The sequence below is a fragment of the Typopeltis vanoorti genome, chromosome 9, assembly GCF_054136105.1.
Source record: "Typopeltis vanoorti isolate ZY-2024b chromosome 9, IOZ_Tvanoo_1.0, whole genome shotgun sequence".
In the NCBI taxonomy this organism is placed as follows: Eukaryota; Metazoa; Arthropoda; class Arachnida; order Uropygi; family Thelyphonidae; genus Typopeltis; species Typopeltis vanoorti.
The window spans coordinates 25281565-25297986 of record NC_143557.1 but is presented as its reverse complement, the minus strand read 5'-3'; the positions used below and the strand labels follow the sequence as shown (position 1 = coordinate 25297986).

At 35.9% G+C, this 16422-nt stretch overlaps 1 protein-coding gene across 2 annotated transcripts in view; it reads right to left on the bottom strand.

The window, feature by feature from the left end:
- Nucleotides 1-16422, bottom strand: part of LOC150102936 (uncharacterized) — an 87360-nt gene that overhangs the window by 23009 nt on the left and 47929 nt on the right. For both annotated transcript variants that reach the window (XM_090397900.1, XM_090397901.1), the window contains exon 4: nt 12029-12161. In XM_090397900.1, the coding sequence (XP_090254026.1) occupies nt 12029-12161 (133 nt within the window). The remainder of the gene's footprint in view (nt 1-12028; nt 12162-16422) is intronic.

The window sequence follows — 16422 nt, the reverse complement described above, 5'->3', positions numbered from 1 at the left end:
TAACTTCTTGTGTCCACTATGGTATTCTTATTTTTCTATTCTTGCAGAACTTTACTACATACCTTCCCAGCAGAAGCAATCAGTCTTCTTCAGAGTTTGCCACTGAAACTCCAAGGTTTGGTTCTTGTTATCAATTTGTTTTATTTTTTCTTCAATAATGTTTGTATAATCGAGTCTACCTGTGGAAGTCTACAATTTACCTGTAAAAGCTGCTCAAATTTAATTATTTTTTAAAACTTTCTTACATGCTGTTCTTTTCAGTATGATATTCATTTTTATCCTGCTTAGTACTGAGCAATGGTTACTTCCAATTTCAAATCCTCTGTGTACTGTTGTATCCTGAACCAGCATGATATCATTATCAACAATGACATAGTGAATGAGGCTTTTCTTATATCTTATGTCTTCTCTCCATGTGAACTTGTGCACATCTTTACGTTGAAACATGGTGTTAGTAATGGCTAGTCCGTGTACTGAGCAGAAGTCCAGTAAATAATTATTTTTTAAAACTTTCTTACATGCTGTTCTTTTCAGTATGATATTCATTTTTATCCTGCTTAGTACTGAGCAATGGTTACTTCCAATTTCAAATCCTCTGTGTACTGTTGTATCCTGAACCAGCATGATATCACTATCAACAATAACATAGTGAATGAGGCTTTTCTTATATCTTATGTCTTCTCTCCATGTGAACTTGTGCACATCTTTACGTTGAAACATGGTGTTAGTAATGGCTAGTCCGTGTGCTGAGCAGAAGTCCAGTAAATACTTACCATTACTATCAGCTTTGTCCTTTTCTCTAAATTTTCCCATATGCCTGGGTAGGATTCATTTCCTGCTCTGCTGTTCAGATCTCCAACAAGAACCATCTTTCCAATTTCTTTGTTGTTGCTTTTACAACAACAAAGAAAATGTGTTGTTACCATGACATTATTCCTCAAAACATGACTGCAGCTACAGAAGACCACAGGTGTTAACTTAGAGGCTACTTTTCCTCTTCCTCTTTTATTTCATGGATCTACCTAGGTCCTCCAGAGCAGCCTTCCTCGTGAAGTTTTCTTCAACTACAATCACGAACTCAAGAAAAATGTTAACAGATTCTTCTTCTTTCTTTAGGTCAGCTAATTAACCAAACAGTAAAGACCTGGTTAACAGAGGAAATATTGTTGCAGGTGTAGAATGTAAGAGATACTATTTTCAGAAAGAATAAAGAGAAGATGACTGGTGGACAGACTTCACTAATGACAGCAAAAGAAATGCAACTAGAGAAGTACTGCAGAAAGGTAAAGGAGGCAGTACATTTGAAGTTATTTGGTGTGAGATTAAGACAAAAACAAATATGCCTAGCTTGCTACTCCAGGTGTGGGGGGGGAAGGCACAGCATAAAAAATTATTGAGGGGACAACTATGGGAACATACACTGGAAGAGGGAAAGGACACAGGAGGTTAAGAAATGGAATTTATGCAGTTATTCAGGAATAATTACCTGATACAACATGTACAGCCTGCGTAGCTCAGTGGAAGTGGTGTTTGCACTGCTCAGCACTAAAGCAACAAGAAGAGAGAGAGACTTAAATTCAAGTCCAGTCACCAACTAGAGGAACTTTTTCTAATATAAGCCTGTTTTCAACCATTCCCCCGAGTTATCAATCACTTGTTGAGCCATCTCATCACTGCAGGATGTTTAAATTACTGATAGCCTTGGGCCAGCAATCTATGACTGGCTACCAGTGGAGATTGAACTGACCACTCAGTCAAAAAAAAAAACCTAGACAGGGCTAAAACAGCCTTGTAAGCAAACAAAAAACTTAGAATAATTTTAGTAAATGAAAAAAGTATTCTGAACAGCTTAAGGGAACAAGTCAACCAGTTTGATCATCAATCCAATCTACACCATTAAAAGTTTTTCCATTTCGGCAATAAGATTGTCTGGTTTACTTATAACTGTAGTAGCAACTAGTGTAAATATATCATCATCACTAAATTTAATCATTTTAATCTTAGCATTGAATGTAAGGTTTACACATTGTTCACTGGAAGAAACAAAAACCTTACTTTGAATTTTATCTGCAATTGCTCATCATCATCAAATTCCTGACACGTACCCTCAAGGGGTGTACAGGATATGATGTACTACATGAAAAATTTACATAATTACTAACTTCCTATCTACAATTTTCCTCCAAATCTGTCTGTTACTTGTCAAGACTCCAATATTATCATTATCAGATCTTATATTTCTATCATCTAAGGCACATTGTACCATAATAATCCACCTATATCTTGGTCTTCTGGGTCGTTTTCCTGACAACCTGGCGGAGAACACTTGTTTTGTTAATATTTCCTCACCCATTCTGTTTAAGTGACCATACCACCTGAGATTAGCTCTGCTAACGCATTCCTGGATGCCGAGAATGTTAAGTTCTTTCCTAATATGATATTGCCATTGAAGCCATCTGTTCATGCCTCTAATCTTTCTCAGGATTCTCATATCTGCGGTCTCTAGTCTTTGGTCAAGTGTTTTACTTCTGACCCAGCTCTCAGATCCATAAGTTAAAATTGGTTTGAACACTGTCTTGTATACAGCTAATTTAGTGTTCCGACTAATTTCTCTCTTATTTCATATGAATTTATTCAATTGACTTCTGACCATACCAGCTTTGCTGATTCTGTTGTCTATTTCTATATTTAATTTACCATCTTCAGTAAAAATTGTGCCTAAATAGCTGAAATGTTTTACTTGTTCCACAGGTTCTCCGTTCACAACACAGTTGACATTTTCAATGATTCTGCCTATTTTCATTGTCTTTGTCTTTTTATTGCTGACCTTCATATCTATTACAACAGCTATTCAATTTAGTCAGAGAATCTTGCAGAACTGTAGCAGATTTATTCAGAACTATAACATCATCCGCATAAAGCAAAGAGCTGACATTAACATCTCCAATTTTGCTTTCATGTTTAATACCACTTTCCTTCGTAAAGTGATCCATATAGATAATGAATAACAGAGGGGATAATGTACATCCTTGTCGCACACCAGATTTAACATTAAACCATCTTCCTGTACTTCCTTCAATTCTAACTGCTGACTTACAACTCAAATAAAGACTAAGTACTGCTTGATATAATGCCCCATTCACACCATATAACTGCAGCGTATTGAATAGCTTCTCTCTTGGCACCTTGTCATATGTCTTTTCCAGATCAACAAAACTTAAATACAGATCTTTGTTATATTCCCATGCTTTCTCGACTATTTGTCGTAAAGTGAAGATCTGATCCTGACAGCCTCTATTTGACCTGAATCCAGCTTGTTCTTCACCAAGCTTTTCTTCCACAATTCTTCTCAACTGTTTTTCAAGTATACTTGCATAGATCTTGCCAGGAACACTCAGTAGGGAAATACCTCTGTAATTCTCACATTCAGCTTTATTTCCATTTTTATATATGGGTACTATGAGAGCTCTACTCCAATCATCAGGAATTCGTCCCTCTGTCCAGGCTTTCTGAACTATGCAGTGCAGCCAGTGTAAGACTCTTATACCACCATACTTCAGCATTTCTGGTCGAATATCATCTACTCCTGCTGCCTTTCCACATTTCAAGCCTTTGATGGCTTTTTCTACTTCAAGTATGGATATGTATTCCTGACTGCATGCCTGATCAGTGTTTTTTACCACTGTGCTGTCATCACTGCTTGTTTCATTTAGCAGTTTTTCAAAGTAATTACTTCTTACTTCAAGGATATCTTTTTCTCCCATTTTCATGTCACCTTTATCATCTCTAATTCCTTTTACAGCACTCTTTCCTCCATTCTTAAGCTTCTTCAACAACCTCCAGAATATTTTGCCACCTTCTTGATATTTATTTTCTATATTCTTGCCAAAGTCCTCCCATGGCTTTTGTTTAGCTAGTTTTACACTTTGTTGAGCATTCTTGCATTTGTCTCTATATTCTCTAAGAGCAAAAGCTGACTTATTTGACAGGAACTTTTGGTATGCTTTCTTCTTTTCCTTCACTGCTGCCCCTTTAACTTCCTGTGTCCACCAGGGATTTCTGATTTTTTTATCCTACAGACAACCTCACCACATGCCTCTCTGGCAGAATCAATCAATGTTTTCTTCAGAGTTTGCCACTGAATCTCCAAGGTTTGATTCCTGTTCTCAAACTCTTTCATTTTTTCTTCAATAATCTTTGTGTATTTTAGTCTACAGTTCACATCTGAGAACTGCTCGACTTTTATTCACTTTAAAACTTTCTTACATGTTATTCTTTTCAATACGAAATTTAATTTTATTCTGCTCAAGACTAAATAATGATCGCTTCCAATTTCAAATCCTCTGTACACTCTGGTGTCCTGCACCAGGGAGAAAAGATCACTATGAACAATAACATAGTCAATGAGACTTTTCTTATTCCTAGCCTCTTCTCTCCATGTGAATTTGTGCACATTTTTATGTTGGAACATGGTGTTGGTAATAACCAGTCCATGTCCTGAACAGAAATCCAACAGATATTTGCCATTATTATTAGCTTTTCTCTTTTCTCCAAATTTTCCCAAAATATTTTTGTATGTCTCACAATCATTTCCTACTCTGCTATTTAGATCCCCAACAAGGACCAACTTTTCATTTTTTATTGTGTCAGTTGCTTTTTCTAAATCCTCAAAAAATTCCTCCACTTCTACCTTAGCAGAACCTTCTGTGGGACCATAGGCACAAATAAGTCTCATTGTCCAGTTCCCCATTCTCATATTTGCCCACATTACTCTACTTGAGACTGCCTGCCATTCGAGAAGATTAGCCTCGTATTTTGTGTTGAATACTATGGCTACTCCTTCTTTTTCTTGATTCTCATTGCCTGAATATAACATTTTGTATTTATTGCTCAGAAAGATCTCACCAGTTTTGGTCTTTTTTGTTTCAGTCATCCCTATTATGTCGATCTAGTACTTATCTAATTCCTCAGCTAGCTCCATTTCTTTGCCATTCAGGCTTCTTACGTTGATAGTACCGATCTTTAACTCTGGTGATGTTGAGTTGGGGTTTGTTTTCAGATTTGTATTAGGTGGCTATATTTATCCACTCATGATGACACCTGACTAGTGACATATTTACTGGCCTCATCAGCCAGCACAAAATATTTTAAGTCCTATATTGATGATATTTATTTTCTTATTCTCATAATCTTGCTTTCTGTATCCTATTGTTGGTCTTATTCCATTATGAACAAATCAGTGATAATGAACAAAAATAGGAGTTAGTGATGAATGGCATGCCAAAATTGTTGCGATAAGTGAGGTAAGTAAAAATGTAAAATAGTATTTATCATAAGACATGCTAGAATCAGCATTACGAAAATAAACTGATGAGATATTTGACAAAAAAAAGTACTATATTAATCTTGAAGCACAGCCTGTCATGCGCTTCACTAGATGATCTAATGCTCACTTCATTACATCATCTAGTGAGATGACGTTCTAGTGGTTGACGTTCACAGAATAATGTTCACTCTGTGAACGTCAATCTCTACAAGCAGTATGAAAACATTGCCCTTACCAAACTTGCTGTCCGTAAACGGTCAGCACTGACTAGTGAGTACCTAGAACAAAGGATAAAATTAACCTTAGAAGTAAACTATCTATAAAACGGCAGTCTACTGCAAAGTGTGTGAAGATATATGTATTGACACTATATCTGTTATAAAGTTTGCAGACAACTGCAAAAGCAGTTATAATTTTTGATGTGCTGATCTCAACAAAAGTACGAATACCATTTAAAAAGCTCTCTAAAGACAGAAAATAACACTGGAAATACCCTTCATGCAAATTTGGCAAAAAACAAAGTTCTACTCAGAGTTCAAATTCTTTGTCCCACAATGGACATCATTCCAGTGCTGACCAATGCCCTCCAGATGATTCGTGCATTCCAGAGATAAGCAACACGAACAGTATTCGTATTACAGATTTAATTGGTATAATGAAAGAACTAAAAAAGACATTAACAGGAAAAGTGTTTCCTGTTAATGACTTAAAAGTTATATAATAAATTTAGTTTAATCCTTTATCCAAGTGTGAGCAAACAAAGTTTGCACCTGAAAGTATCTTCAGGACTGGGGTAAGGTGGTACAACACCAGGTCGACTCCTTGCAAAGGTGGAGCAAGCTACCAACACTCCTATCTCAGTATCTCCCATAATGCAAAACACATCTCCTTGTGGAAATGTCTAATGTTATGCATTAAGGGAAGGGCCACTACGCAGGCTAGTTTCGACCTTTATTGAGGTCTCTTCAGTGGGAGCCAGGCCCAAGTGGTGATACCAGCTGAGAGACCTCAATAAAGGTCGAAATTAGTCTGGGTAGTGGCCCTTCCCTTAATGCATAACATTAGACATTTCCACAAGGAAATGTGTTTTGCATTATGGGGATACTGAGATAAGAGGGTTGGTAGCTTGCTCCACCTTTGTAAGGAGTCTCCCTGGTGTTGTATCACCTTACCCCAGTCCTGAAGATACTTTCAGGCACAAACTTTGTTTGCTCACACTTGGATAAAGGATTAAACTAAATTTATTATATTCTAACCAAGTGAAAAATAAACTTTCAATGACTTAAAGGTTTGACAGAATATACTCTAAACAAAACAGATAACTTTTTGTCTATCACTGCCGGCCTAACACTAAACATTAAAAAATTCAAAACTGAAAAACAAATATGAAGTTGTGTACGGAACCTAAAATAATTCATGAAACAGTCGATGACTTGAATCAACGGCAATAAGCTCAAACCCGGAAACTGTTGGTGTTTCCCCACCCCCCTGTGAGCCACAAGAAAAAATGAATGAAATAGCAAAGAAAACTGCATATAAAATCAAGATCAACAATAATGAAGATGACATCGGAGCTATGCATTGTGTTCCTTGTAAAGGTAGAAAAACAAATCAATTTCCTATAATGATAAAATTTAAATCAAAAGCAATCGAAGACAAATGGCTGGATGGACACAAGCATCTCAAGTATAGACTAAGTACAACTAATATACGCTGCTTGGAAAGAAATCAACAGACATTCCCATGGGCAAGGTGCATCATGCCATATAACAAGTTACATGTTTGTAGCTGGTATAAACTGGAAGAATAATGCTCCCAAGTCAGTGCAACTGTATCCGGTGAAATGATTGAAAGGAAGAAACTGACAGAGTTTGAAAAAAGGTGTTGTGATAGAATGTCATGTTGCAGCTCTATCTGTTTGGTAAATTGTTGACAAATTGGGTGATCCCAGGTCAAAAATCACTGAAACTATACTGAAATGAAAGTGTAGGGAGTCAACTGAAAGTGCTACCACACTCACCGAATGTGACCATAGGGTGCTACGAAGGATAATATGCAAAAACTGCCATTTGTCATCCAACACACTGTATGCTGAGTTCCAAGCATCGACTGGAACATGAATCTGCACAAAATCATTCAGAACCGAGGCTCACAACATGGGTTTCATGTTGTGAGCATGGATTGCAATATGCAAGCCCCAAATTATCTGAACCAACATATGTCATTTTCAGTGATGCAAAGATCGTGTACAGTGGGACGCGAATTGGAAAGCTATGTTATGGAGCTTTTTTTTTTTAAACCTAGATGGCGCCATATTAGGACTTTAGTCTTGTGTTGCACACTGCAATTACTTTTACTAGCCCCACTGTTACACTGGGTTGTGGTTGTTTTGCATTTGTAACAAACTTTGTGTTGTGTGCTCTGAAGATGCTGGATATAATACCAGCGAAATATTAGCTTTTAAGTTAATAAATAGTTATTTTCTTAATCATCTGTGTTCATATCAAACCATGAAATCTATTACAAAAATGTCTGACGAACACATAAGCCTATCCACACGTATGTTATGGAGCAACAAATCATGCTACACCTTCTACCAAGCAGATGGGTGTGGGTGTAGCAGATGCCCAATGAATGTCTCTTAGCAGAGTGCGTAATCCCCATAACCCCAACTATGAAATTCAGAGGGAGCTGCGTGGTGGCATGGTCCTGTCTTCCCTGGTTTGGCCTTGAACATCTGTTTGTGGTGCCACGAACAGTGAACTCTAAGATGTATTTGAACATTTTGAACAATGCAATGCTTCCTACTTTGTGGCATTTCTACGGAATGTTTCTTTCACAAGACAGTGCACTATGTCATAAGGCTTATGGACATGAATGTCACCACACCTGACAGGCCTCCAGATCCCTGATTTCAACCCTATTGAATATCTGTGATATGAACTGGAGAGTCAGGTGAGGTCAAGAGATGTCCACCCCACAAGTCTAGGACCTCATTACATGCCAGCTAGAAGAATGGTCCAAAATTCCCATTGATTGCTCGTAGAAAGTAAGCCCCATAGGATTGCTGCAATCATCGCAGCAAAAGGATGTCCTACATGTTATTATGGTGGTCAACACCATGGCTGTTTGTTCCTCACAATGGTGTCCATTGACTTCTTTCCAAGCAGTGTATATCAAAGTCGTCTTCTTCTTCTTCCTAATATGGAATTTAGACCAAGTGGCCTGTTCCGGTCTCATGCCATCTTTTTCTTGGTCTTCCGATTCTTCTTTTTCCACTTATTTTGTATCTGTATAATATTTTTGGTAGTCTGCTGTTGTCCATTCTATTTAAATGTTCTAACCATTTTTGTTTATACTGTAAAACCAATTAATTACTACATAATGTCTTATGTAGTAATTAATTGGTTTTATTTTCAGGGATTGTAAGATTTTTTCATTTGTTTTGTGGTCCCACTTGGTATATCCAGCTGTTTTTCTGTGTATCAAAGTTATATTTCTTATTTTCAGTTATAAACATCTGGATTTAAAACTATTATGAGTTAAATAAATGGATTGGTTTCTGCATCAGGTGAAGTATATATAAATATCTAGTGATATTTATATTTTAAGATTATCCCACTATATATTATACACAAAAACATCAAAGTAAATAACAGCAATCAGCAGTCTCCCCCCACCCCCAGTTTTCTCTAGAAACAGAGTTGCACTTCCATATGATAGTATGAACTGCTATATGATGTATATTTTCTACTTATATTTTTTTACAATTTTTTTTTATTTAATTAAAAATTGCTTCCAGAAAGGGAGAGAGAGATGTGTGCTCATTGGAAAGAAAAATTTGGATATGTATTTGAATTACCAATCAATTCCTTGAACATGCAATTATTTTATGTGGTGGTGCATATGTAACATGTAACAGATATGGTTTCCATTCTTACTTCCCACCAGTACTGTCATCCAAAATAAATAAAACATTATTTAGAAACCACTGCCAATGTTCCTTTAATAAAATATTCAGATTCTTTCTTTCTTTATATCTTCTCATTTCTCGTATATTTTAGTCTCAAATAAAGCCTAATTTGTTAAATAAATTCTGAAAGACTCTACTATATAAACATTATTCAGAAAAAAATGAAAGAGTACAAAAATAGGAACCAAACCTTGGAGTCTCAGTGATGAATCCTGAGGAAAACATTGAATGACTCAGTTAGGGAAGCATGTGATGAAATTGTCTGCAAGAATAAAAAATAAGAACACCATTAACACAAAGAAGTTAAAGAAGAGTTTCTGGAAAACAAAAAGTATACCAAAAACTCTTAGCAAATAAGTCAGAAGATGCCCTAAAAGAATACAAAGAAAAATGTAAGAGAGCTAAACTATATGTAAAAAGTAGCAAAACAAAAGTTTTGGGAAGATTTTGATAAGAACATAAGAGATAAATATCAGGAAGCAGGAAAAATGCTCTGGAGGCTATTGAATAAGCTTAACAATGGAGGAAGGAGTACTATAAAAGATCAAAGATGATAAAGGTGACACAAAAACTAAAGATAGAGATACTCTAGATGTCTGGAGTAATTACATTGAAAGCCTTTAAAATGAAACTAGAAGTGACAGAGGAGTAGCAGAAAATAGTCAAGAGGAATAGATATCAGTAATTGAGGTGGAAGAAGCTGTCAGAAGCCTGAATGCAGAAAGGCAGCTGGAGAGTAGAATATTCAACTAGAAATACTAAAATATGAAGATATAAAAGTTTTTGCAGTGGACACACTGCATAAATAAGAAGATTGAATTCCACATGACTGAATTAGATCTCTAATAGTTCCTATCTCAGAAAAGGGGAATTAAGTTGGTTGTGAGAATCATAAAGATTTTTCTATTGTGTTCAATGTAAGATTTATGCAAGCATACTTGAAAAGAGATTGAGAAAATTTTTGGAAGGAAGAGAACAAGCTAGGCTCAGGCCAAAAAGAGGTTGTTAAGACGGAAGTTTCACTTTATCACAAATAGTTGAACAATCATGAGAATATCACAAGGATGTGTATTTAAGTTTTGTATATCTGGAAAAAAATATATAATATGGTGCCCAGATTTTATATCTGGGCACCATATTTGCTAAGTTTGATATTAGAACCTACAGAACAAGTAAAACATTTGAGCTGTTTAGGCACTGTTTTCTTTTTTTTTTTTTTTTTTGTGAACATGGCAAAATGCTATACTAGCAGTATACAATAGTGTTGAAACCAATTAATTATTAGAAATAAAATGCTTGATCAAAAATTAGAAGTGACTGACATGAGAGTTCTCTAAAAAATCAGAAGAGTGAACAGATGGCATTGATGGCAGAATCATATTAAAAATGAAGATATTAGGAAGGAACTTGACATTGTTAGGATGCAAGGAAGTGTGAGCTAATCTAAGGTGGTATGATCACTTAAAAAAATGGCAGAGAAAAGGTTAGCAAAGCAAGTGTTTGATGCAAGATATCAGGAAAAAGACCAAGATGTAGATGGATCGATTCAATTAGAATTGCCCTAGAAGGCCAAAATATTAGATATGACAATATTGGAATGCTTGCATATAATACAATGATTTTGAAGAAACTGTTGATAGGAGATTAGTAATAATGTAAACTTAATCATATGCTGCTGTCATAGTAGCTGCTACATCACTCAAGGCTACACAATCGTGAAATGGATGATGATGATGATAAAGTCAATGTATATATCTACACATCAGATTTGGAATTGCAGATTTTGCATAAAGCTTCACATTCTTTATTGCACCTTTTTATCTCAGGGAATTTCCAAAAACAAGATAAATCTCACTAATCTTTTAGGATTAATGAAGCTTTCTTGGATTTCTTGGAAATAAACTTGGCAAACTAAAGTGTTCCCCCCCCCCTTGGGATTAAAGTTACAGCCATTGAAATGTGATCCATATAGATGATGAGTTACAGTGGAGATAGCATATATCCCTCTGCTTTTACACTAATCATCTGACTCTACCTGTTTTGATTCAAACTATTGAGTTATAGCTTAAATTTAAACTACAGTATAAATACAAACTACATGCAACTGCAGTTTTTAACAACTTTTTTGCAGGGCATCTTATCATAGGAAATTTCAATATCTAAATGAGTTAAATACAGCTTTATGTTATATTCCATGATTTCTTAACAATCTGTCTTCAAGTCAAAATCTAATTCTAACTGCCCCTACAGATCTCCACAATTTTTCGCAGACTCTTCTCACATATGCTATACAAATCTTTCCTAGAACATTCAATATGGAAATTCCTCTATAATTCTCACATTGTTTTTCTTTTTTGTAGTGGATGGTACTATGATAGCTCTAGTGCAAATCATCCAGAATTCAACCTTCTGACCAGGCCTTCTGAGTAATGTAGTGTATAATCATTGTAAAGATTTGATACCTCCATACTTGAGTATTCCTGATCAAATATCATCTATTCCATCTTCCTTTCAATATTTTATGTTATTGACAGCTTAAGTTTAAAGCCAGAGAATATTGGTGAACTTAATAAAATCCCATTTATATTTTTTTGCCTGTAGTGCTGCTTTGAATAGCAAAATAATAAAAAAAATAACACACATATGCATGCACTGTCCAAATATCTTGACACATGACATCACATTCCATCAATCATATAGATTTTATTCACTTTATCCTAAATAAATACCTGTGATAGGTAAAGTGCACATTCAAAGCATTATTCAAGAGAGGTTTCTGTAATTCATGTGAGAGGTGGTCTCCTGATGAGATGATGGCAGAAAGATGCCTGTTCAATTCCTTCAGTTGTATTATCCTTCTTTCTAGAATAAAGAAATCAAACAATTTATTAGGGGGGGGGGAATAAAAATATATAAAAAAATTACACAGACCATCAAAATCTGATATGTAAGGATGCATTTTTTATCAAGACATCCCCAGAAGGTTAACCAATTAACTAAAAGATGCTTTTCATTTATAAGAAACTGAATTATGTTGTGAAATGATAAGCTTGCTTTATTATTTAACAGCCTGGTTCAGCATAAAACAAATTTCATTATAAAACATATCATGCTGTGTATTATATTGAAACTAAAAAGAAATTAAGAGGAGACTGGCCCTGCAATCCTAGGATTGCAGGGCCAGTCTCCTTTTAATTTCTCTTTCTTTTCTTTTTTTTTACTATGCAAGTAGGAGGAAAAATAACAGTGGATGGATTACCTTGTTGGGCAGAGATAGGAATCGGGTAACCAAAGCAGATAACATAGTTGAACTATTTAATGATCAATTTATCAGTATTTCATTCTGGTACTAAAAGCTTTATTACTAGAAGGATAATGGCTAATGATGTGCTAGAACCGTGACCATGGCTGTCCCCTGTATTTGTCTGTAGAATTTTCCCTGCCAAACAAAATAGCCTGAGTTCATTGTGAACTGAAATAGGGCTGAGATATCGGGAGGAAATTTAGCTTGAATTAGCTCTAAAGTTTCCTTGTTATTGTGTTCTCAGTTACAGTGTTGTAGTGCCTACGTGCACGTGCCTTTTTTGTAAGTTCCTTTTGAAGATGGCAACGTGACGTTGCCGAAATATCGGAAATATTTATTAAAGTGTAATTTAATTTGTATTCTTATATACATTGTCAATTCCTTAAGTGATTTAGTACATAACCAACGTATAAGCTTGTCTACGAGAATCTTTCTATAAAGTCAGAGACTTTGGTTTGATTTCTTCTTCTTATTATTATCATTATTATGTGGCACCTCCAGGGAGTCCAGAGACTCATCGAGGGAGAGTGTACCAACAGCATCAAACAATTGACCCTTCCAACTACTAACCATGCTCAAATTTGCTTAACTTTTTGCATGAGCCATTACTAGCAAATGCTCTACCAATTGACCAACCTTTGCTGGCTATACAAGAATTCCTTTTGTGATCCAGTCTTGTGATACCAAGCATACTTTTTTCATACAAAATTGTGTTGCTCTCAATTTTTGAACTTTTGTATTTAGGGTCTGTGTTTCAGGATCATATGTCAATATACGATGGCTGTTCAATAAGTAATAAGACTAATTTTACTGTCTTGAAACCACTCATCACAATATTAATTTCTGTGGAATAAAGAAATGTTGTTGTCCGTATTAACAAAAGAAGTTGATAGATGGCGTATACGAGCTGATGTGCCAGAGTGTCATGTGACTAAACGCAAGCTTGTTTCGGCACGCCTACGAGCTGCGACCAGTCGTCGAAATGGAAGCATCCTTGGAACAGCGTTATGCGATTAAATTTTGTGTGCGTTTGTAAAAATCGGCATCGGACACTTTTAACATGATACGTGAAGCTTTCCACGATGAAGCAATGTCGAGGGCAAGTGTTTTTCGCTGGCATAAAACTTTTAAGGAAGGAAGGCAAAATGTGGAAGATCTTGAACGTGAGGGAAGACCTTCAACGTCCATCACAGAGACAATGATCAACACAGCAGCGATTATCATCAAGGAGGATCGTAGAATTACAGTACACCAGCTGCATGTTGTCCTGAATATTTCTGTGGGAAGTGTTCACTCAATCATGGCTGAACATTTGGGACTGAAATGTGTTTGCGCCCGATGAATTCCCAAACTCTTGACACCGGAGCAAATGCAGCATCGAGTGGATGTGTGCACAGAATGGAAAGAAAGACTGGAACAAGAAGGCAACAACTTCTTAAGCTTGTCCGATGCCGATTTTTGCAAACGCACACAAAATTTAATTGCTCGTAGGCGCACCGTAACAAGTTTGCATTTAGTCACGTGACACTCTGGCACGTCAGCCCGTATACGCCATCTATCAACCTCTTTTGTTAATACAGACAGCACCATTTCTTTATTCCAAAGAAATTAATATTGTGATGAGTGGTTTCGCGACAGTAAAATTAGTCTTATTACTTATTGAACAGCCTACATTGGTTAAAAACTGTCCTTTTCATGCATAATGATTGCATTTTGATTATTGACTGCAATTTTCCAAATGCTTTCCACCCAAGCACTTTTTCCCCTCCCCCACTTTGGTCTACTGATATCCATTACCTAACTATATGCAATGATCAGCTTGTTAAATTTCATCATTATTGAGTTTTATTATTTCTTGATGTACATAGCTATTGAATATAACTGAGGTATCCATTAGGTTGATCTTTAAGCCAGCTGTTTTACTAGCAATTTGTGGTTCATGGATATGAGTCTGCAATTCACGTGCAACTGAAGTTAAAATAATTACATCAACTGCAAAATATAAATACCTTAAATTTCTTCCATTTATCTTCAGACCTTTTTCTTTTCAATCAAGAAATTTGAATATTTCCTCTAGGCAGGCTGTGAATAGTTCTTGTACTTCTCTATATTTCCACAATAGAGATGCTTCCATTGAAATGAATTGTTGCTGTTGCATTGGTGTATGCTGATCTGATGATCCTGACATAACTTCTCCAATTGCTGGTTTCGTAATGCTTTAAGTATCGCACAAGTTTTTATGGAATCAAAGGCTTTCTCATAACCAATAAAAACAAAACATAATGGTAGTTGCTATTCATTACCTGTTCAATAATCTGTTGTACAACTTGAACATAGTCCATTGTGCTAAAGCCACTTCAAAAGGCAAGTCTTTGCAAGTTATGCAAGGTCTAGAATTCCATAAAGCCTATGATCCAAGACTTTTGTAAACACTCTGTAAACCACTAATAGTAGACTGATGGGTCAATAGTTCTTCAAGTCTTCCACTTAATCTTTTTTTTTCCCCATGTTCTTATACATAATTTTTCTCCTGACAGAGAGTAAAGTGTTTTGCCAAGATTCTGTACATCATTTCCCCACCTGCTTTCAGAAGTTCAGTTATGACTCCACTCTCCTCTGCAGCTTTTCCATTTTGCATGCTTCGGATGCTCCACATAACTTCTAAGAGAATTTGTGGAACCTCAGTTATTTCATAGTTGTCTTCTTCATTTACTTTGTTATACTGATACAATATTGAGTAAAATTCTTCAATTCTTTCTGCTATGGCACATAAATCTCTGGTTATGTTCCCATCTCATAGTTTGACCACAACCATCTGTCTGTTCTTTGCCAATTGCTGTTTGGCATTTTGGAAACAACCTTCAAATGAGTTTACAAACTGAATTTTCATATTTCTTTCCTGATATATTTTCTCATTTCTTGTAATGTCTACGATACCATAGTTAGCATTTGGACTCTAAATTCTATTAGTCAGAAGTTGCTACTTCCTAGCCAGGGGCCGGTGCAGGCTACCATCAATTCCCAAAACAGAGGCCATTCCTGACATGACATGCAGCAGGCACCTATACATCTGCACCTTACCTGACAGGCAGTCAGTCATGCTGTGGTTTACCTTCAGGTAAATCCTCAGGGGCATGCTTATTTAATGGCAGCATAGCGAACCATATCACACTATTTTCTTAGGGTGCTGTGGCATTTTAGTTTCAGAGAACATGCCAAAGGCCACTTTACCAAATACTCAAACATAGAGGTATAATAGTTTTACAGTAGCTGCACTGCATATCTCAGAATGCCTCAAAAGAAAAATGAATTCTGGATGACTGGAGTGGGACACAGTGTCTATCTATAAAAAGAGAAATAAAACTGAATATGCAGAATTTCAGAGAAATTTGCTTACTGAATACTCCAAGTAAGATCTATGCTAGTATATTTAAGAAGAGGTTAAGTAAAAACTCTGGAAGAGAAACTTAGGGAAGAACAAATGGAGAAAGCATAGGTTGTCAAGCATCAGATTTTCACTTTATGACAAACAGTTATGAAATCATGGGAACACAAGTATCTGTTTAGTAGATGTGGAAAAAAGATATGACAAGGTGCCAAGAGAAAAGATTTCAAAACACTACAAATCTGTACTTTCTTCAGTTCTTACACTTATAACTTATGTATTGTTCTGTATAACATCCAATTAATCCCATATAATTATATACAGTCTTGCCATAAATACTGTTACAACTTCTGCACAACCCTGCACTCCCAACAAAATTGCATGAGCCTGGTTCCATTAGTCGTGCTGTGAGCAGCCAACATTCATGTATTTTT